This window comes from Pangasianodon hypophthalmus, chromosome 16, assembly GCF_027358585.1.
Source record: "Pangasianodon hypophthalmus isolate fPanHyp1 chromosome 16, fPanHyp1.pri, whole genome shotgun sequence".
NCBI lineage: Eukaryota > Metazoa > Chordata > Actinopteri > Siluriformes > Pangasiidae > Pangasianodon > Pangasianodon hypophthalmus.
The window spans coordinates 19009635-19033724 of NC_069725.1; the positions used below are offsets into that span (position 1 = coordinate 19009635).

The 24090-nt window shown below is 39.0% G+C and overlaps 1 protein-coding gene across 5 annotated transcripts in view; it reads left to right on the forward strand.

Annotated features, from left to right (window-relative positions):
- The window catches only part of fmnl3 (formin-like 3), a 54450-nt gene that overhangs the window by 1663 nt on the left and 28697 nt on the right, over positions 1-24090 (forward strand). For all 5 annotated transcript variants that reach the window (XM_026920462.3, XM_026920463.3, XM_034311651.2 and 2 more), the window contains exons 2-4: positions 21741-21824; positions 22181-22261; positions 23697-23773. In XM_026920462.3, the coding sequence (XP_026776263.3) occupies positions 21741-21824; positions 22181-22261; positions 23697-23773 (242 nt within the window). The remainder of the gene's footprint in view (positions 1-21740; positions 21825-22180; positions 22262-23696; positions 23774-24090) is intronic.

Below are 24090 nucleotides of genomic sequence, written 5' to 3' on the forward strand. Positions count from 1 at the left end.
GTGTAACATAAAGCATCAAAGTAGCAATAATAATAATAATAATAATAATAATAATAACTGTTATCATCATGCAGTATCATGGGTAAGGATTTGATTGCTACAGTATATTTACTATATATGCTATATTTACCATAGTTAAAGTAAACAAACAAACAAATAAAATGATAGTAAACAATAATGAATATTTGTAAGGTTGGCCTTTTCATATATTTCACAAGCATAGAGAGTTTTAATCCTGACCACTGCAGATGATGGCAGTTTCTGTTGGTGGTTTGATGAGTCAGTAGTTTTTTGGTTTAAAAAACACCCCACTTAACTTACTGTTTTTGTTGCTGTTGCACTAACTCCTTTCTTCCAGAGCTTTAGCTTGATAGTGATTCTTATACCCTGACCTATTTGTTCTAGCATGAGGATGATGGAGATTAGAAAGCAAGTCGCTTTGAATAATTGCGCTTGCAGAATGCTGTAAAAGCTGTAAATGTAAACTGTAAATGTAGGTTAGTTTTAACCACGTCACATCAGCACTTCATTAGTGGGTTTTTAACATGTTACACGTATAAGTCATGTGGAACATAGCAAATCAGTCCATATCATAAAGTACATAAAGTACAACTCAGCGGCCTTGGTTTTACCACCCGACCTTTTTCTTGTCACACTTGTTATGGGGAGGTTTTCCACCACAGTTGGTCCCACAGAGCACCACATTTTCTGAATTCCCCTAAAACTCCTACGCAGAGAGGAGATCATGAAGATCCGCCCCTCTCTCTTTCTGTCTCTCTGGCTCGCTTTCTGTCTGCTCAGTGATTTGTTAGATATCAGTGACTGTGACTAATATCAGTGTAACAGAAGTACTGCACATAACTGTACACTAAAGACGTAATAGTCGTGCATTGCGATGCGTGAATGCCGACTGATGTGGAAATACTGAAGCTTAATCTGAGCACCAGAAATATACATTAGAATTGAGTTAACATGAAAAAACCTGGCTTCTCATTAAGATGAATTATGATTCAGTCTTACAGTATTACATTTTTTTTTTTTTAAATGAACTAAACCGTCTAAAATAAACAGTACAGTTATGCTGTCTAGTTTAAAATGATACTGATGCTGTTGTGATGTGTAGTTTGGTTTCGTACACTGCTCCTGTTGCACAGTTTGTCTTAGGTATGGTGCTCCTGAATAGTCCTGGAGTCCTATTTCCTCCCTTTGTACACGTCTGTATGAATAGAATGATAATTTCACATGATTATACTAAAAAAAAGAAAAAAGAAAAGAAACATAAAAACAAGGCGTTCCCCTGTGTTGGAAAGAAACCTTATAATGACAACACTGTAATCTTTAGTGCTGTTTCATGGACACTCTGTCAGTCTTTCTGAGCAGCAGACTGTCCTCGTTTCATTCTGTTTGTGAACTCTGACCTTGTGGTCGATCAGCTTTAGAGTTCCTCTAACAATTCAGTTTGGAGCTCCAAATCCACGGGGAAGAAAAACACACTCACATTGGTTGCTAGTGTGTGCTCAGCTCAGTCAGTCTACGTCACGTTTGGACACAGTAACGCATCAAAGTCATTTTCTCAGGAAGATCCCTGTGCTCAGGAGAGGAAGGATCCACGCCTCAGACCTGATTACAGTTCGCTGTGTGTTTCTGGTGTGTGAGTGTGGGTTGCCAACACACAGTCTGACCTTTTTTTAGTAAGCTGAGTTTCCATATTCATAATGTGCTCTGTTCACTCTTAAGCTTAATCTCAGTACAGTTATACAAGTTTAGAATAAATCACTATATGATGTGCTGTTATAGGAAAATAATCGATGGGGTGGTTTTGTAGTTTTATTCCTTACTTGTACATTAGAAGTGAGCATTAAACATCGTAGAATGTCTGTGAGACAATTAGTTTATCACTTACGTTATAGCAGGTAAAAAATTAATTTAAAAAATTAAATCCTTAAATAAACATTTCCATATAGAAAGCTTCACCATATCAACAACTGTACATTTAAAAAAATAAATAAATAAAATGTATCTTATCTGGATCTCAGTTTGTGATATACACTATATAGCCAAAAGTATGCGGACACCTGACCATCACACCCATATGTGGTTCTTCCCGAAACTGGTGCCACAAATTTGGAAGCACACAATCATATCGAATGTCTTTGTAGGTTAAAACATTACAACTTTTCTTTACTGGAACTAAGGGGCACAAACCTGTTCCAGCATGAGAGTGCCCCTGTGTACACTGTCATTATCACATGATGACATGTTTTGCCAAAGTTGGAGTGGAAGAACTCGAGTGGCCTGTACAGAGCCCTGACCTCAACCCTACTGAACACCTTTAAGATGAACTGGAACGGTGATTGCCCCCCAGGTCTCCTCGCCCAACATCAGTACCTGACCTCATTAATGCTCTTGTGGCTCAATGGGCAAATCCCCACAGCCACACTCCAAAATGTAGTGGAAAGCCTTCCCAGAGGAGTGGAGGATAACAGCAAATTGGGACTAAATCAGGAATGGGATGTTCAACAAGCACATGCTGTATAAATGTTATGGTCAGGTGTCCACAAACTTTTGGCCATATAGTGTATATGTATGTATATATACAGGGCACTTTTACTTTAAAATCCAAATGAGCAAATATCATCATTGTGATATAAATGCAATATTTAATAATGAGATGATTAATGAGTTTAAAAAAATTTTAACTTTTTAAAAAAGTTTTGAACTTGAAAAAAAATGTTTGGGTTAATAATCATTGTCATCAGCAATGGCACCCTGCCAGGAAGTGACATCCCAGTTTCTTCATGTTGCCCATGAAGACTTCTGTTGGATGTGTGTGTGTGTGTGAGAGTGTATGTCTGGTAATACCGTCTGTCCGGTCTCAGACAGCAAGCAGCAGCCTGTTATGATGTCATGGCTGCTCTTCATGCCAGTGTAGTAATACCCATAAACTAATGACTTTAACAGGAGCCTAGCTGTGTGTGTGTGTGTGTGTAGGTGTGTGTTTGGGTGTGTGTGTGTGTGGGCTGGGGATTGGGCCTCTGGGTTGTATCAGACTCCTTCAAGCACTTCTCAAATACAATGCCCCGGTTCGAGTGTAACGTTGCACATGTGCTTTCTGCACCGTTCTCCCTCCTTTCAGCGCTGCGTGATTGTTCCTTAACTCCATGTTTTTTTCTCTCTTCCTCTTGTGGGAGCTCTCTTGTGGGAGCTCCGCAAGTTCCCACAATGCAGCGTTGCATTCAGCGTTTATCCTGCTGGCTCTGGAGGATTTTCATCAACCTGTGATTCCTGCAGGTCCATTTGTATGGATTTTGACAAGTCTGAATGTTATGCCTTAATAGAACTTTGAACATTTTATGTAAATCTTAAAAAAAAAAAGTACGTCTTCTACATTATCAGCAAATATCTATAGCCAGGCTCGTGATTAAAGGTCAGGTCAGAACACTTTCTGTAATATGTGTGACAGCTTAGGAAAAACCCCTCACATGGTCAAATTTGTACAATACGTAGTTTTGAAACCTACACACTTCCCTGAAGTGAATATGTTTCCCTTTTGCATGCATCTCCATCCCAAGTTATCACATTTTAAAATCTGTTTATCCTCAAAAGTGAAAAGAAGAACAAAAAGTGAAAAGGCTTATGTCCATGTCATGCAGTTACTCAACAGCGTGATCAAAGCCTGACATTCACTGTGTGAGGAAATCTTACTAAGACTGTCTTGTCATTCTGTAGTTTGTTAAACTGGCTCCTTACCCAACCTAATTTTTTTTCAGGCAGATATCCTAGGCAAGGTTAAAAGGTAGCCTAAATAAAAACATTTCCATGTTGGGTTTTTCTTATTTTGGATGGGGAACATTTTCTCATTAATGTGATCTTGCCAATTCCCACGCACCAGCCAGCTCTCCCTTATTTTACGCTACCAAGCAGGGAGGGTGAAAACTAACATGTGCTTCCTCTGAGATATGTGAAGCCACCCAATCTCATCTTTTTGAACTGCTGCTCGTGCTGTGTCACAGGGTAACGTAACACACTCAGAGCAAAGTGCTATCCACCCTCTTCCGCATATATGGATTGGCTAGTGTCACTGTGATTGACAGGGGACAGAAAGCATGCCATCCCTCCTACCTAGACAGCGTGGATTTTCTTTAGGTTGAGGTGTCAAAATATGGTATAGCCAGAAAAACTCAAGTTTGGTCAAAACCCGATATTTCGTCATTTTGGCTGTTTTCTAGAATTCAGCCACTGCTACATCTGATGGGTTTTCCCAGACCGTCACATGTATTTGATGAAATTCTCTTAAAATTGCAGGAACTGCCCATAAAATACTGTATCTGCTCATAAGTGAAACTTTGGTGTCAGTGGCACCCCAGTGCCTTCTAACCAATCAGGATGAGGAGACATCTCTACTTATCCGTCAATCACGGGTTCTAGTCTAGGCAGTACTTGTGCGTATGTTTTGGGGGTGTGGCTTTGGTGGCTTTGAACACTGTTGCTGTATTTGTTTGAGTTTTAGATTTCGAAACAGCTACCTTCATCTAACTTCCAATTTCCAACTTTCAACCAACAACCAAAAATCCCTGACTATTCCTTTAAATGGGAAAAACCCTTAGAATCCCTTAGGTTGTCTGCTGTTTATTTCAGAAGTTCAGAGCACTGTGCCTGAACGTAATCTTTTCCAATTCAGAATGAATGTGACGCACAACAGTGCACATTTACAGTATGCAGGCATTATTAGCTATGACCTTGCAGTGTAACATGATATATGAGGCACTCATTAGAGTCTTTCCTCACTTGTGGTTCCGTGATGGTGGAAAAAATGTCTCAGTTACCACCTTCCGCAAAGATGGTTTTGTCGTTACGCCTCAACATTCAGTAGGCTGAGGTGAGGCCTTGCAACATTTAAGTTGCCTCACTGCATGTCATTTTGGTCAAACGTATTTCCTGAATATTTTTATGTAAGTATTAAGGTAATGTGGACACCACTGTGTTTGGTCAAACCGTCGAGATTGTTGCTTCTTTCCATTTTCCTGCCATTTGTCCTATTCCAAATAGACCTCCAGTCTGTGGAAGGTTGGAATAACACACTCATAAGCGATACAGTATGGACTGGAACTTATTACTCCCTCTGGCTTGCATGCGTCTGAATCTGGAGTGGGGGGATATTCGGCTTTTCAGCTAAACTTCTCCATATGAGAACGAAGCTGGAGGCGGTGGTACAGTTTTGCAGAGATGGAGCAGAAGTGTGTGTATGTGTGTGTGTGTGTGTGTGTGTGTGCGTAATATCCTCTTTCAAAGTGCCCCCGCTCAGCTGCAGCGCAGCAGATTCCTGCGGTCTGCTCTCACCAGAGGACTTTAGAGAGGGAAAAAAATTCCTTTTTGACCTGGCAGCATGCCACAGCACCATGCCTTAATGACTTTACCAATACACACATAAGTCACTTTTTTTGTATTGCTATGATTATTTTTTATTAATTTGATTGCTTTGGAAGTATTTTAATTTTGCATTTGCTGTTTACTTAAAGGAAGCAGAAAGAGGCGTCAGTTGAGCCTGTTTACAGCATCACATTATCTGTGTACAATGTAAATAGGGGACTCATTTCTGCTTTTCAATTGGGCGGGTCTACAGAAGAGTACAAACGTCTGACGCTACTATCTGTTTATAATCATAATTTAGGAAGATGTTAAGAATATTCAGCTTTTTAGCTGTTTGAGAGATCCTCGTATGAAAATAAAATCTATCGAATATTCTTTTACTGGCATTTAGTATCAGTTTTATCGTCACTTCTAAAACTCTTTATTTGGGCTCTTTATTAACCAGAGCCCAGTTTCCTAAAAGCATCATAATGTTAAAATAAGATAGAGAGAGCGTTCATTGTGAGGCTCGCTTTACCATTAATTGAGAAAACCCCGCTTTTTGGGAAACCCCGTCCCTATTGGCTCTTTTTGTAATAACATGGAGCCTATACGATTTTCACTTTTCCTCATTTTAGCAGCTTTTATTTGCAAATTATTCATCGATCAATGGGAGAACTTCATAGGCAGGTCATGGCTGAGCAAGTCAGTTTAAGGTCATGTTCTCTGTTTCACACTTCTCAGTCATTTTCTCTGTTTCATCACAATATATTAGGAATAGCTGTAAATATATTACATTTTCAGAGCTACTAAAATAAAAACTGTTATCTGTAGTGGATCTTTAGGCTCCTGCTGTGTGTGTGTGTGTGTGTGTGTGTAAATCACTCTGGAATGCATGTGCCCTAAGTCAAGCAGAAAGAGTCACCCCCTCCGGCCTTTACGCTTGTCCCCTTGACCCCTGAAGACACCATTGGCGTCACAGTGTTTCATAGATGCCACTCAGCTGGAACCAATGCAGTCAGGCTGGAAGCTCCGTTTATGGCATGTTAAGGTCAGATCTACCTCCTCGGGATGGTTGGGTGTGTCTTTGTGTGTGTCTGCACTTCCAGAAGCAGCAGGTGGGGAGGGATCCACCTTTATTTGTTTGTTATGCCAAAAAACAGAGCCGCGGGAGGCAACATCTGTCTGCCCAATAATACTAGATCAGCCAGCATCCTCTTATTTCACATATACCCACATACACACACACACACACACACACACACACACATATGCACGCTGTTTATGTTTGAGCGTGGAAGGTCTTTGAGCATGGCGCCATGCTAAGCTCAGGTGTTAAGGCGCAGCTTGGGTTTAACTGCGTGAGTGAAGCTCAGTGTTTGAGGGAGGTCTTTTTAACTGACTCATGTGGTTTATACTACTAATAAGTGAGTGAGAGACCTACAGGAGGTATTTGTGTTATATGTTAAAAGCACTTTAAAAAGCATATTTCACAATATCTGTGTACAGCTTAACATTTTTTTGTCTGGTGTTTATTCTTTAACCTCCCAGGTTCTGTTGAAAGGCCTACATTTTGAAACTACATACCTGTAGTTATTGAACAGGGTTGGACAAATCAGTAGCCCAGGTGCCTGGGACAAGCAGATTTCATATCCGGGTTATTAATTTTTTTTATTCAGAGTTGCCTGGCGGACAAGCACAATGTATAAAATCATGCACATCCAGGTCATGAGGTTCAGTTAATGTTCACATCAAACATTAGAATGGGGAAAAATGTGATCTCAGTGATTGTAACCATGTCATGGCTGTTGGTGCCAGCTGGGCTAGATTGAATATTTCAGAAACTGCTGATCTCCTGGGATTTTCACTCACAACAGTCTCTAGAGTTTATACAGAATGGTGTAACAAAACAAAAAACATCGAGTGAGCAGCAATTCAGTGGTGGAAACGCCTTGTTGCTGACAGAGGCTGCAGTCATTCAGATAACCACTCTTTACAACCGTGGTGAGCAGAAAAGCATCTCAGAACCTTGAGATAGATGGGCTACAAGTACAGAAGTTTCCTCTCCTGTCAGCCAAGAACAGGAATCTGAGGCTAGACGAGGCACAGGTTCACCCAAACTGGAGAGCTGAAGATTGGAAAAATGTCTGTATGAGTTTATACATTGCTCTGCTGCAATACAATTGACAGGTGTTCCTAATAAAATGGACAATGAGTGTATATCATCACATCCTCATTAGTTTTGCGCAAGCTGACTGATCACTAATAACTTGATCATGTGATTGCTTCAGGAGTAGTGTAGTGAAGAAGTAGTAATGGTTCCGTGTGTGTGTGTGTGTGTGTGTGTGTGTGTGTGTGTGTGTGCATGCCAGTGCAGCTGTGTTCAGTCTACTCCGAGCACAGCTTTCCTCCCCAGCACAATAGCAGCTCTGTCGGTGTGTTGTTTTAAAGCCTGGGCCTCATCCTCTCAGAGTCCTTTGTGCTCCACTAGCTCACAGGAACGGCTGCGAGGTCTTAATGGCCCGGCAGATAAATGCACGCTGATTTACACACACTCGAAGGAAGCGGCTCCCGCTGGACATGCCAAAGTGATCTACTTGTCGTGATGATTTAAGTTTTCCTCGCTTCTGTGCGATAACGTGATTACGTAATATGGAACGTCTGCTTCATTCTTCACTCCTTTCTCTTTGCTTCTTGTTGTATGCTGCCGTCATCTCACTGATAGTGCGCTCATCCTGTCTTGTTTCAGTCAGAGACAGACGTATTGCTCTTCACACACACACACACACACTGTACAAGATAGAGACTTGGGATGCTAGTACCAGGAGATGCAATTCTCTGAACACAATGTCTTTTTATATGGCCCTTAAACCAATACATGATGGTCTGAAAGTATTATTTCTCAACCAAGACTGCATGATTCTTCACTAATAAATATACAATGCCTGTTTGCCTGACAGCGATGTCTAAATCAACATACAAATAGCCATTGTATTAGTCACTGTGTGTTTGTGCTTTAACACGTGTATGCGTTTGTTACGTACATGCTTTTGGTAGAGCGGATGGTCTTTTGATATGTACATTCCTGACATGGTTTGTGTGTATCCGTCAAAGACTTGCTGCCTGCTTGTCTCCTGTAAGGCTGCCCGAGGAAACAAACAGGACATCCTCATGTCCAGAACAGTGTCTGATTCACCACCAATTGTATTAACTCTCTGTTTCGGTTTGATTTGACGTACTTTGTATTCCTAGGACACAGTTGGTTCTGTCACGTATCAGACATCCCAAAATAGTCCCAATGGTACACAAGCTACACAATACATCTTAGCTTAATCTTGGTTATTAGCATTCTAAACAATATTTCTGATCCTGAAACATGTTCCCTGATGGCAGAAATGTGTGTACAAACGGGATGGAAATTACAGAGACTCAAATTTGACCTTTTTTTATAGCAAAAAGTTGATTTGTAGCATTTTTATTCAACCTTCCTAATCTCCTGATCCCTGTAAGAACAATATATTTCTAAAACTGACTCATGTTCATTAGAGAAACTGAGCCAAACACAAAACAAACAAAAAAATTGATTCATTTTTAGCCCCACTAGTATCCCACTTTTTTACAAAAACATTTTGACCCAAATCAGACATGAGCTTTTGAAAGTTACTATGCTGGAACATTAAAGTAATTTACAGCTTGCAGGCTTCACAAATGGCCAGGTGAAAGGGAAGCTGCGATGTCACTGTTTTAGGGCCTGGTAGATTTAATGCTCTCACATCTGGTACCCCTGATGTGACCTTGAGCAGCCGACATGGCTGAGATCACGGCGCTTTAGGAAGCCTGCTTCAAAGCGCCCTCAGCACTAACGATAACGGCCTTCAAATTGGCCTTGCCTCAATGACAAAAGGGTGGAGGTTGGCCATGCCCTACACTATGGAGTGGACTGTAAACAAGTTCTTTCTGTTTGGAAAAAGTGTGCTGTAATTGGCATGTATTTGCTCTTGAGTAGACAAGAAAATAACAGTCATAGACTGGCTCAATAGGCACCTGGCCTTACATGATAACCCACTGGTGAAATTAGTTTTATTCAGTTCTGTCAGGCAGCAGGAGTTTATCGTCTGCAAAAATGGATTCGATCTTTCAGGCTTCAGCTAGAAACAGTGAATATGATGAGGACAAGGAATTAACAGAGACCGTTTTGTTCCCTGGGTGAAAAATGATACTGTATCAAGAGTCTGTGTCACTTCTTTTCCATTCCAACACTAGTGGAATGCGTGTGTCCTCTGGAGCTGGAGTTTTTAGGAGGACCTCCAGGCTCGCTTGATGGCTACTTGATGAGCTTGTGTAGAGGATAGATTATAAAAGGCTGCACTAGCCTGGAGGACACACACCACAGCTGCACACTGTGTAAATGTTAACAGTCTTATGTTTCATGGGGATTTAAGAGGCCGTTTGCATATTAACAGTTTTCCCAGTAGTGTGTTTGGGGGGATTTGTGCGCAGGACAGATTTCAGTCGCACATTTGTTAACCTTTCAGCGGGCCTCCAAGACTATGCCTGGGTTATTCTATGATTGGGGTGCTTATTTAGCCCTTATGGTTTTGTTTAAAATGAAACTTTATTTCTTTATTTTTTTCAACATCGAATATAAGAAAGTTGCATTTAACAACGAAAATGTGTTAATCCTTCTCAGGCAACAATATCTCATTTTACAATATCTCTTAAATGAGTAAATGGGTTATTAGCTAGCAATTTTTACCATAGAATATGCAAATACACAAAATATAGTTAACTAGCATCCATGCTTATGTCAGACAGTCAGTATCACAATGTAATTGGAAATACAGAAAAAAAAACAGAAACTTATTTCTTCTTCACATGATCTTCAGGAAATTTGGATGATGCAACTTCCTGTTGAACCTGTGACTTTAGAATATTTCAAATATTTCACTGGGGTGAGTGTATTCAGTGAACACTATAATGTACATTTTTTCAGAACCAGTAATGGATGATTCAAGGATATTTCACGCATGATATTTTAAACAGATAGATAGGTTTTATTCATGTTTTAAATGATTTATCTGAAAAGTGAAGGACATTTTACCTGTGTCTTTTCCTTTCCCTTTCCTTTGCATCCATATTTGTATGATATAGTTTCAGGTGGACACAAAGGGCACCCCATTCGTAAAATCACTACAATTCTCTTACAGTGTTTACGTGGCATGAAAGGAGCTCACTGTAGTGTTTATATACTTTGGAGTAGCAGTGTCAGTCTGATAAGGGGGTGGTTTGCTGGAGAGAAAGCAGAGCCGACAGAAAATGTAGGGAAAAAATTTTGGTAGTAAGCAGTAGGAAGAAACACTGAACTGACCATGCAGTATAAAACAGTGTGGATTAATAAGTGAATGTATTAAACTTTAAAAAAAGAAATAAAATAATAACCATAATAATAAGTTACCACTGAACATGTAAAGCATTGAAAGCTTTAAAAACAAACAAAAAAATAGATTTTTGAATATGCACAATGAATTTTGTACATGGCCCAATGTTTTTCTTTCTTCCCAAATAGTTAGCCAGCTATTTAATTGCTATTAAGCGAGCTGGAATTTCAGGATCTGAGTCTAGATTTACATGATCATATTCCCAGTGATTTATTTCCCATTATACTGCAGCATTTTTGAATTCTCAGAAGGTATTGAATAATTTTGTATAAAAGCAGCTCTGACAGTAGTTCCAGCTGCAATTAAAAGTATAGTTTTATATTAATTAGCTTGTTCTAATGCAGTATTGTTTCTATAGTAACCAGTCATTCACAGGGATTTGTATGGCGGTTTGCCAACATACGTTTCATAATAAACATAAAAAAAAGTTATTATTTAAGAAAAAAATGTATAATTGTTGATACGGTGAAGCTTTCTGTTAGGACACATTTATTTGACATTTATTTAAAAGTCTTAAAAGTCTTTGAGACAGGGTTTTGTGCTTGCCAGTTGCTCATTTTTGTTTGTTTGTTTTATTAACTCAAATAGAGATGAAAATGACAGAACGACTGTTTATAGCTGCTATAACTTAAGTGGCAACAGGATCTAAATCGTCTCACAGATGTTCCCTGACATCAAATGTAAATATAAATAGTTAAAAAGCATTTATTGTATTGTAATACATTAAACATTGTAATTGTTGGCAAATTGCTGTGGTATAAGAGGAATAAAACACTTTGGGGTGTGCTGTTATTGAAAAACAATCCACTTCAGGTTGGTAACAGCCTTCCAATTCCTGTTGGACTGTGTTGATTATTTTCCCATAACAGCATGCCTTATTGTGTTTTATTACTTACGTGGTCAAATATATCATAGCACCCAAAACTAACTAACTTAACAATAGCTTAGTTAGTTAGTCAGCTAGATGGCTGCTAGTAAATTGGCTTGATTGGAGTATTTGCATAGTCAAATAAGTAAATTATTTAACCGTAGCTAAGCGTGTCAAAATATATTGTACCATTTTGCTTGTCACTAATATTAGCTAAGTTAGTTAGGTAGCTGCAGCTAGTTCCTCAAATCCACAAATAGGCTCAATGTTGCGTATTTAAATAGCCAGACATCATAAACTACTCTAATGCGTACCATTCCCTGACACAGATGGTTTACAGATGTATTGAAAAAGTCTGCATAACAATCTGATCTGAATTAGCCACTGAAAAGAAATTAACCATTAAAGAGCAGGTCTGAGTTAGGAAATGTTGTGTTTGAATAGTGAGTTGGTGTAGTAGTACATTTTGGAGCTTTTGGAATGCTAGTTCCTCTTCGTAATTCATCACCAGCAGTTAATTTATGAAACTTCCTGCGGAACAGTTTTAGACAGAGCACAGGAAATCGGGCCCAGGTGAATGGACACATCTTAACTGAACCAAGAGAAACGCAATTTGGCTAATTCAGCAAAATGTTATATCAGAATCAGTGTAGAGAAGCTCCTGAATACGTTTATAGGATACACCAGAAATCCATGTGCAGCATATATCATTACTCATTTTAGCAGATGTGGCTTGTAAAGTGTAAGTTCATTTAAAACAGATTAGCATGTGTGTGTGAGTGTGAATAAAGCACATTCCACGATCGTTTGTCATGGAGATTGTTTGTGTATCTTGTGTAAAGGAGCAGTGGGGGGAGGTCCAGCCCTCGAACACCTCCGACCCCCTTCCCTGTGTCTTCTCTCTGCTGGAGAATTGAGGGAGGCCTTTTGTGGAGCCACTGCTTTGTTGTGATTGCCTGGTTCAGGTTACGCAATTAAAGCCTGGTAGATCAGGTATCAGCATGGTGAAAGGAGTACAACTTTTTTCACACACTTCGACATTTGACCTGTTTAATAGCAGGGGACCGGCCTGAGAACAAGCAAGATCTTTAGTCCTGCATCTTGAGCACGACCCCGTTCTTCTCCTGTTGCTCAAACAAACATCCAAACAGCTTTACAGCACCAGATCCATTCATCATCGAGAAACGAGAATGTTTCATCCAAAGCAGGGATGAGAAAGTTAATGGTCCTGTGGTCATGAGCATGTGACATGAGTTTCCTGTGCTTCGTTCTGATATGGTAGGTTACATCCAGGTGCAAATAAGAAGACGTGTAGGCTTTGTGAATCATGTATGAGATTGAACAGGATTTCTTTGAGCTTAGTAATATCCCTTTGACTTACTCAGTGAATGGCACCCACATCTGCACTGGTTATTTTTTCCTAAACTAGGCCCAATTTAGTTAAACTTCCTAGTATTGTTTATGATTTTGTCTATTTAAAGCCACAGCTGCAGAGCTCTCAAAACTGGTCTAGAAACAGAAGCCGAGTCTACCTTGACCATAAAAGAAGATACACATCTTTATTGACCACAGATCAGTGTGTGCATTGTACCTAAAAAAGCTGGGGAGGGCAAGATGTGCTCACAGCCCCTTTCCCTTTTGGAATGGGGTGAAGCAGGATGTGTTGAGCCTTATCCAGTCTTCTTTGGCACACGCAACACTGGTCAGTTTCACTCAACAGAATTTGCGTTCTCTCACTGCCCCGGGCCAAGATCCGCTGAGTAAAAATGCACAAAGAAAATATACTCTGTCTGGGGCCTGAGACATAACTGTGTCCTGTGACTGACTTTGTCTTTACTGGGAATATCCTAAAGACACGTGATTAATGCGTCAAGACTCTTTTTTTCATTTGATATTAAGTGGAGAAGTAAAGCGACTGGACTGGACTAAAGTGTGGACTGGATTTGTGGGATAATATTAAAGATTTTTCTCCACTAATGTAAAGGACCTTATCAGCTGATGATGAAACTGATGATCAAGCAATGAAGCCTCATGGACGAGTGGTGAAAATATTAGGCCAATCCTGCAAATACAGTGTCTCCCTGAAACTGACTCGGTAAAAAGCATTCAGCCGTGTGGTTATCAAGTGCCTTCTCTCCTCACCCATTCGCAGATAGAAGTGCATTTCTCTAGTGCCTGGTTTATTTACCTAATGTGTGCAGGTTGTTCAGTTCAGCCTGTTGTAGTCTTTCCCCAGAATCTTTGCAATCAGGAACGTGTCAGTATTAAATTGTTAATAAACCTTTTCTCACACTTTTATATTATAATGAATTTGAAACAAACTTTGCAATTGTAGCTCAATGAATAACATGTTTACCTGCATTCTTTCATCAGCAATTCAACTGAAAAAGGAGAAATTTCAGTGTCATATACTTGATGCAATTGCTTGCTAGTTTATCAGTTTAGATCACACGTGCCCAAATACAGCCTGCTTCCTTGTTTCGTTCAGCCTGTGCTAAATTGCAGATATTCAAATAGCCCGTAGTACATACTACTCAACATTTTCACATTAGAGGGTAATATCTACAATTCACGCAGACCCATAGCAACCGTTTGCGTTTCTGTACATGCCACTGTTCAGCACACAATGGCTTAGATCTGGTTAGAATTGACGCCTATATACTGCATTTGATGCAAGTCAGATCTGTGTGTAAAAATGTTTCAGAAACACATTTGGTGTTGGCCTTTAGTATGATTCAGTGATTGACTCCATATCATGAAAAGTATCACTCTGTGTAGGATATGTTGATATGTTCCTACACCACCCCATTGCTACGCTCCCTCCACTGGCTTCCTGTAACTGCCTGCATCAGATTTAAAACACTGATGCTTGCATACAAAGCCAAAAACGGACTATCACTCACTTATCTCAAAGCACTTATCACACCTCGCACAGCACCACGCTCCCTCCGATCCTCTAGCACTGCTCGACTTGTCCCTCCATCTCTCAGGGTACAAGGAAGGCATGCATGGAGACTCTTCTCTGTTCGTGGTGGAATGAACTTCCCCTAGATGTCCGAACAGCTGAGTCACTGGCAGTCTTCAAACGATGTCTAAAGACTTACCTCTTCATAAAATACTTAAGTTAGCACTTACCAAAAAAAAAAAAGTATTGTCTGAGCGCTTGTCTATTACCTCCCCAACAGAGTTTTGGACTGATGATATTCCTAGTTCGTGACCTAGTGAGCCAATATCAGAATATATTTTTGATAGACTTCAAAGCACTATTGTAAGTCGCTTTGGATAAGGGCGTCTGCCTAATGCCATAAATGTAAATGTAAATGTAAAAGAAAAGTTGATGGAGCGTGAAGACAAGGGAGACTAAGGACATGTATATTCTGAGTTCTTCTTAAATCTCTTTCTGAACATATATATTTTCGATATTTAGAAAACAGATATACATAAAAAAACTCAGTATGACAGTACTCATGACAGTACTCATTGCCCGTGCCATATTGCTTAAATATTGCTTAAGCATGGAAACAATTTCTGGCAAACTGTAAACAAATACAGCTGATACTCAAAACTGTAAAAATGTTAACAATGCAACAGGTAGCTAATGTTATATGTTGGCTTTCGATACAAGTTGGTTTTCGATACAAATTCTACAGCCACTTGATTGACATACAGTTATAGTGTTATATTAATATTATGCCATTTGAACATCTGATTTTATTGTATAACTGCTAATCAGATGTCTTACTTATTAGAGGATATGCTGTCTGCATCATTCCTGCCTCTGTATTTGGTAATGATTTTGTCTCGCAGAGACAAAAAGTGAGTGATTTTGTCTCGCAGTTCAGCAATGAAGATGATTTGCAGGAATATTTTAGTTGCAGATTTGAGGAGGCTTTGGAATGCTTTACACTGGATGCGACCCAGTATCTGGACCTTGATCATGAGAGCAGACACCCCATGCAGCAAATGGAGGGTCCCCAAACAAACCTTATTCGCATTGTTTGTGTTTTTAAATGCAGCATGGAGGACTTGCTGACCTGAACTCCCACTGGCCTCTCTGAAACAACATAAAGCCAAATAAGGTCTAAGGAATGCGCTGTCCTGTTTTAGCAGCATTATGACTGAAGTTGTGGTTTGTACTGTACCACAAAGCATTGCAGAAAAGCAGTATGATGATGTTATGGTACTATTCTAATCAACAGTTTTCTCAATGGGTTGAAGAATTTATATTACTTTAAGTCTCAGCCTGGGAAACTTCCTATTACCTTCTGCTTTGTTTAGGGATCTTCTGCCAAGTTTCAAGTTGTAAACACACTCTATTAATTGGATACAATACACTAACAGAAACCACGAATCAAGAGTTCCCCAATCTTTTTTTGGTTTTTTGGAATCATACACACAGCAAGCACTTGAATGACTGTTCTCTGACACTGGTCCTCATCTGATTTTTTTTATGTATCTATTCATAAATTTATTCACATTTACACAAGAAATATGGTATTCATGAAAATCCAGCTTGTCTGGAAAAACATCTGTATCCTATGAGAACTCAGTTTGCTTGAATGTACGTAAGGAGACTGACTAATGTGAACCACGATTAATAGGCTTCAAATCGTATAAATTGCTGACAAGTTATAGCAATATTATATAAAGATTATGCTTGTCAGGTTGAAATCACTTATTTATTTCAATTACACATACCAGTTCAGTTGTTTCATATCAGTGACTTGAAAGAAAAAAGTCCACAACAAATATAAAATAATAAAATAATTTATAAAATAAGACTGGCCAATCACTCAGGGCCAATGTCAGTCTATGAAAGCAGGAAGAGTTAATGTGTGTCTATGGACATTGATGTGCTGAAATGGCTGAACTACATTCCTGAAAGATTTAGCCCCCAGTTAGTCATTTTGTCATTTTCAGCTCCCTGTGAGCTTTGCCTTTTATGGAGTTTTGTGGGCGTGACTAAATAGAATTTAGCTGTGTCGTGAATGTGCTTGGTAACTTAGAGGTATTTTATCAACATACGCATGTGAGTATCGGAATATATATTTTATATATTTTCTTTCCTGTACAAGGTTATGTGAGTATTGTAGTTTTGTATTTTGAATATTGCAGTAAAAATCTAAGACAATATATTAAAAAAATCAGAATAGTTTACACATTTTTACACACCATAGTGGAAAATTACATCCTACACTCTGGTGTCCTATCATTGAAAAGCCTTGAGATCATTTTGGTACCAAAACAAACACAATGCATGTCCATGTATTTTATAATCATTCATTTTTTGTTTTGGAAAGAAAAAAAGCTAACGAGCATTAAAACAAAAAATATTACAAAAAGCTATTATTATATAAAAATATCTGTCTTTTGCTAGTTTTTCATAATTTAAACTGTGAGCAAATATTTTCATTTCAAACTTGTTTTCTCATTTTTATTTTTTATTATTTTTTTTTTACGAAAAGTGAATGAAAGCAATATACACAGACCTACTGACTAAACATTATAAAGACCATATATGGATATTCAAATATTCAATCTTTTTTTAATATTGTGATAATGAATGGTAATGTTACAGTGCTTATACTTAGAGTCTAAAAGTTTTGCAGCTTTAAAAAGATATCTAGTGCATTTGTCCTTGTTCTCCGCAGTCTATTATTCAGTATATGCTGTTTGATTGTAAGAAGGGTAAATGTCAGAAGGGAATGGCGCTTTGTTAAACCATTACAGTCTCTCTTTTCATCGACTGAGCTGTCTTCAAACAACAGAAGCGAGTTTTGTCCCTGATGTGGCTTTCGTCACTCTATTGTGGAGCCAAGCAGCTTTGTTTAGGTAGTTGATTTGAAGTTTTTCTTTTGACACTCTGAGCTCAGAGCTGATAAAAAGTGGTCGCTATAAAAAGAATCTTTCACTTAAATGTGGGATTTCCCATTCCCATCTCCCAAATCCCATCCTGGTGGGCAAAACAAGATTTGATTATAGGAAAGATCAGGTCTCACTACTGAAATTAGGTTATGGGTCACCAACTAGTTGCACTTAACCTCCATATGCACAGGCAAAGTTCTCTATTAAAGTGAATTTTTAATTGTGTACTTCTTTACTGTGAAATAAATTCCACAGACCCCCTCAGTACAGATTTATTTTATGAACATTTTCCAACATTTTATATATTATTTAAATAATAATGAAAATGTCAACAATGATAGTCTGGCTATTTATTGGAGCCATTAAACTTTTTATTCCTGAACTTTTCACTGACAGAACACATTTTTATTAAAATTGCAATTAGATTCAAGTTGACATTTTTTTTTTGAAGGCTTACTTTTTTTTTTTTACGTTCTTGAGGTTTGGAATAAACCCGTTCAATTCACATGACCAGTCAAACAGGCTAACAACCATAAGAACTTAATAAATAATAATAAATATAATAAATTTGATAATGGTGGGTTATGTTTTCCACCACTGTAACTAAATAAAAAAAAAAGTGGGCTTCCCTGGAACCCACTTTGAGAAGCATTGGTCTAGATTATTTATTTTCCAACTGTACATGGCCTTCTGTGTGTATGAGGTCCATTGGGTCACCACGTAGACTTTAAAACATCCCTTGACTTCATTGGAATGAGGTGCTTATGCCAAAGAAAAAGCAAAGACACATGGAACCTTCTTCCCATTTGGAAACCATGCCACCCTGATGGTTCGAAATCGGGTCATTGTTGCTTCAGAGTCAATGTTTATACTGTGGTCTTGACTGGCCAGCTAAACCTTTTGAATTCGACACCATAGCTCTCAGAAGTTCCACAGAGCTTTGATCTGCGAGAGGAACCATGCAATTTCTCTTTGTGTGCATGACCAGTAAAACACAATATTTCCATTTCTTACTGTGCATGGTTTTAGTCCTTGTGTGCTTTAACTAATCAGCCTGCGTAAAATCCTTTGCGAGCTCATTGCATGAATTGCGGAATCCTGACCCTCAGGCCGCTTGCTGCTCAACCTGCATTGCTACACCAAAAGACAAAGGAGAATAATTCTAGATCAGATAAAGATCTGATCCTTATCTCTTATCTACAAATCCTATTACTGACCAAAAGAGAGGTAGACAAAAGCTTGGGCATTTAAGCCCTCTAATTCAGTTTCAGGCTCACAAATGGCCAATTGAGAGGCCCTGAGTGGCCAGGCTCTAGCAACCAAGGGTGCAACCATAGGTACAAACCATACTCCTAACCTAAAGCCATTTAGCCATATTGGCCCTGGCCATGTTTTTTTTTTTTTTTCATTGAACATCGCTCTTTGCATAGTGCTACAAGAGTGAACAAATCACACAGTTCACACATGGCAACTAAACGCACCAAAGTGCTGCCCAGGCCCATGTTTTGGTTTTCCCAGAAACTGACAAAACTGAAAAGTGCTAGCTAAAGTTAGCTAGTTAAGTGCATTAATACAGACTAAGGGAAGTGAACAAGTACATGATCATGTAATATATCATGTCTGTGCCCTCGACAAAATTTCAGCAGGTTGTTAAAGAACATTTAAGACTAATTAATTCACCTAGTAAAATCATTCCATTGTCAACGAGACCGCCTCAGTTGATGTGTGTAGTGCAGCTGGTGGTGAGATTCAAGTACAGCATCGATGTGTGTTGCTCCACATTATGTTTAAACATAGCTACATACCAAATGAAAACTTTTTACGAAAACACATTTTTCTGGTTGTTAAATTATGAATTAAAAAAACTAATAGTCCAGACATGAAGTCCGTTTGTCCAGGGCACCCAGGACTACTGTATTGTCTTAACGACGTCGGTGTTAATGATGCAGCACAGCTCCCACTTCAGCTATCCAGGGAATACTCGGCATGAAGCAAGACCTTGGATGGGACGCTAGCCTATCAGAAGGCACAACTCGAACAGTTCATCTTTATTTTGCTGAGATCTTTGTTGTGCAAAAGTGTTCAGGAGTTGTGAGCTCATCAGCGAGTAGGCAGCTGTTTGTAGCGACACTCTACAGAGTGGGAGGTTCCCATGCCATTACTGACATTTCATTTGGGGGAAATGGAGAACACGCGCACACACACACACACACACACACACACACACACACAGACACACACACACACACACGTCTCCTCTAAGCATGATATCTTTCATGACAGAAATGAAGAAAAAACAACTTAAAACTCCATCCTGTTTTTCAGCTAAAGGGAATTTAGAAAGTAAATTTATAGTAAATTTATCTGCAGTTGTTATAAACAGGATGCATTCCAGTTGTAACACTGGACATCTGGAATTTGTGGCGGCTCTCTTTTTGAGAGGTAAAAAAAAATGTTCTCAGGAAATAGTAGTGTAAGGGCTCTCAAATTCAAGTTCCAAACTGAAGGGTCTCGTCTCTGGCAGGTGATTATCTGGGGAGGAATTTTGGAGTGTGTCTTTTAGCAGACGTTGTAAACTCTGGTCATTAAAGATCTTCCTCTCTGAGGTGGATTTATTTAAAGATTTACGAGCTTGGTGATCAAACTTCATTCAGACTTCACTCTGATGAATGAAGTTCCAGCAGCAGGGTAATTTTTTCCTAAAGATCAGCCCGTGAAAACGAGTCATGTGAGCTTGTGGAAAGACAGTTTACAGTAGAGCTGGGATAAAAAAAAATCATAGTCTGTACCACTGGAACAATGTGCGTGTGTATGGAGTTGCTCTTGTTTAGCTGACCCCTTTTCGATAACTTGTCCCGGTCATGGCCTTTGGCACTCTGTCAGCAGGTTAGTGTGTTTTGGGTGAATGAGTTTGAATGGAGCAAGGAGGCTGTTGTTGATGGGGGTGTCAATGACTCTTTCACTATAAACACCATTTGTTTCTTCGCCCTTGAGAGATCTGTTACATGCTGGGGCAATCTGCCTGAATCTCTCCTTCCTCTCCTCCTATCCCCACCTGCACTTTATCATAAATAACCAACAGGCTAGAGATAGGATAAGCAAATTTATGCTTTACTACAGCGCTGTGGTATAAACCATTTGCTGTTCTCGAATCTGATTGGTCAGAAAGTGTTGATTAATTTTCTGTAACAGCAGCTTTGACAATAGTACTGATTCCAAAGCAAGCACTGCTTCATAATAATACGTTTGTTCTAATATGTTATCATTTATATAGTAACAACGAATTCACAAGAACTTGTATGGTGGATGCGCCTCATTATCTAAGCGTAATAATAAACACGTTTAAAAATATGTTGTTATGTTTTTAACCAAGAGAAGCATACAGTCATTGACATGGTGGCATTTTCTGTAAGGACATGTTTGTTTATTTAACTTCTATGGAAGGAGTCTCCAGTGTCAGTGTTTTGTAACAATAGTAAGTTTTCCAGACTTTGACGACTTGCAGTTTCATGGTAGCATGACATGGCTGCTGAGAGAAATGTTTATCTATGCAGTAACGCAAGTGATTATAGAAAAAAAAAAGATGTGCGGTTCATTAATAAATCAAACATTGTCATCATTGGCAAATTGCTGTGGTCTAAGAGGAATAAAACACTTCAGTACAAACAGCAAACCACATTTTGTTTTATTCCGTACTTATGAGATGTTTTTTGTTATGTATCTGTATATGTTGACTGTAGCGTTATGAGAAACTAGAAGTATTGGCAGTTTCAGATCTGCAGATCAAATACTCACCCTTGAAATGTAAGGCAAGAATGAAACTGTGGTAATCTGTTGTTATCTGATTGCTCATTACTACTATGTTGATCTTTCGCTTAATGTGAGTTTAGTTGGGATAGATACTCATCACTTCCACAGTCATCTACAATCACTACATAATTAAATGCTTGCTTTGAGCAAGAGCTGTTGTTGTTTGAGATGAACAAGGGCCTGCTTTGTTTTTTGGGAGCCGGTTGGATGAGCAGATCAGCATAGTCGAGGCCACCTTAGGCCGGGGATGATCTCATGAGACAGGATGCTAAATTGAGGTCACGGGCCCTGAGGTCGGAGAGGGAGGGTGGACTGTGTTGATGTCAAAGAGTATAGAGACATTTCTGTGAGGTCGTCTGCATAGTTACAAGACTGTGTGGGCTGACACTTGTCTGTTTGCTGTCTTTCAGAGCTCCATGAACCTGCCTCCAGACAAAGCACGCCTCCTTCGCCAGTACGACAACGAGAAGAAGTGGGATCTCATCTGTGACCAGGTGTAATATTTATTTTGACCTTTGTCACTATATTCTGTTCAATCTGGTCAATGCTTGCTTATATATAGGCACCAAAACAAGCGAAACAGATTTATAAGTCTAGAGCCTAATCCACATAAAGGTCTGTGTTTACTATGCTAGGCCATTTCCCAAGCTGCAATTGGCATTATAAGACCACAGGATTGCATCGGATCACAGCATGTTGTGAAACAGGTTATTGTGAATGAGGCAATAAGGGAATGTATTAATGTATGTTAATGGAATGTGGAAGATGTACAGTAAAATCATCTCCCTAAAGATATTTGGTAATGTTTGTCTGACTACCTCTTCTTAAATTCCTCCATATTCTGTGTTAGGAGCGCTTCCAGGTGAAGAATCCCCCACACACGTACATTCAGAAACTGAGGGGCTTTTTAGATCCAGGAGTCACACGCAAGGTAAGATGGAAGTGGCTCTCTGATGATCTTTTTCACAGATACAAAAAAAATGTAGTATAACAAAAAAAAAATATCTTGTGGCACCCGGGACAACCGAAATTTTCCTGTAATGAAAACTTTTCCTATTGGGTGATCCTAATTGGTTGATATCTGCTGCTATTTTGCTCTTAATTTTTCCCTGTGCTTCAAAACAGGGTTAAATTCACCTTCGGTTTGCTTACACAGTGCACAATTTTTCATTTTGAGAATTGATCAGCACTTCTATTAAACAATAAATTTGACAAGCGTTATGTATGAGCTCAGTTTGTGCTCTCAATAGCTTGAATCTGTCATGCAATTTAGTAGGAAATGACGTGGTACCTGGAAATCTTTAACCACCGGACCTGCATGCTAATCTAGCTAGCTAGCCTAGTTAATTATCTAGCTAATGTTAGCGAGAAATGCAGATGTTATGGTAGATGTTGTGGCAGATGTTGTGGTAGTGAGGAACAAAGATGTTATGGTAGATTTTACAGGTTTGGCTAGTGTTGAATAGATTGCTGTGACTAATATGTGCTGGTTTGCTAAACTAGCTAACTTAGCTAATGTTAGTTTTGAACAAAATCATGGTTGCTATGGTATATTTTGACAGGTCTGGTCACTATTTTTGGCAGCTACTCATTAAGACTATGTTGCGTATTGAAATCAGTCGTATCTACTGCTAACAAATGCTTACTAGTTTACTAAAGTTTATTTAAGTTTATTAAGTTTATTAAATCTAGAGATATTCTTATGCATTTTGTAGTATATTGGGCATTAAAACATTTATACCACAGTGCTGTCGAATGCATGATTCTGATTGGCTAGAAGGTGTTGATGAATTTTCTATGACTAATGGTTAATCATTTTCTAAGCAAGGTTTATGTTAAATGTGTAATTATTGTTTTCTATGAGGAGATTTTTTATTTAGGATTTATGGAAGGAGTCTCCAGTGTCAGGACTTTGTAACAGTCAGGGTTATAGCTGTAGCTTATACGGGACAGAGGGATTTGCAGACTCCTTCAGTCAACAAAATAATTACAAACTAATAAAACATACAGTGCTACTTTTTTGCTAAATTATTTGTTCATGAATTAAAACTTTGTAATCGTAGGTTAAAGAGGAATAAAACTTCAGGATGTGCTGTTATTGGAAAATAATCAACTTTGGGGTGATAACTGCATAACTGCGCTTTGTGACAGTCGGCATTGTTGAATATTTTCCTATAGCAGCACGCACCATTGTGTTTCATTCCTTCCTTAAACAATGTATTATTTTACACTGATCATTTTAATGCCTTTAAATGGCCTGTTGATGTGTTCTTTAACATGTTATCTGAATGTAGTGCTCTGTGGTGTTGTGAAACAGGCTGTTTTGCTAAAAGCGTGATAAAAATCAGCTCGTTCTCCCTCTGCAGAAATTCCGCAGGCGGGTTCAGGAATCCACCAAAGTTCTGAGGGAACTGGAGATATCGCTGAGGACCAATCACATCGGGTGACTTATCCTCTTTCTCTGCTCTCCTCATCTGCTGACCCTCCCCTGCAAAATCTGCATCTTATACTGATGGACACTGAAAGCAGGCTCTCTCTATCTGCCTGCTGGTGGTTTGATTATAACAGGGCTTTAGGTGTTTCAGCAGTGCCTCTAAAGGCTAACTATAGTCTCGACTGATGGGGCTTTTCCACTTCGAACAATCATCGTTTTTTTTTTTTTTTTTTTTTTTTTGTATTTCCTGTAGTAAAGGGCTGGCTGGAGAATTGGCTGGCTGTTGGTCCTGCCAGTCTCTTTACAATGCACTGTGTGTGAGTGTG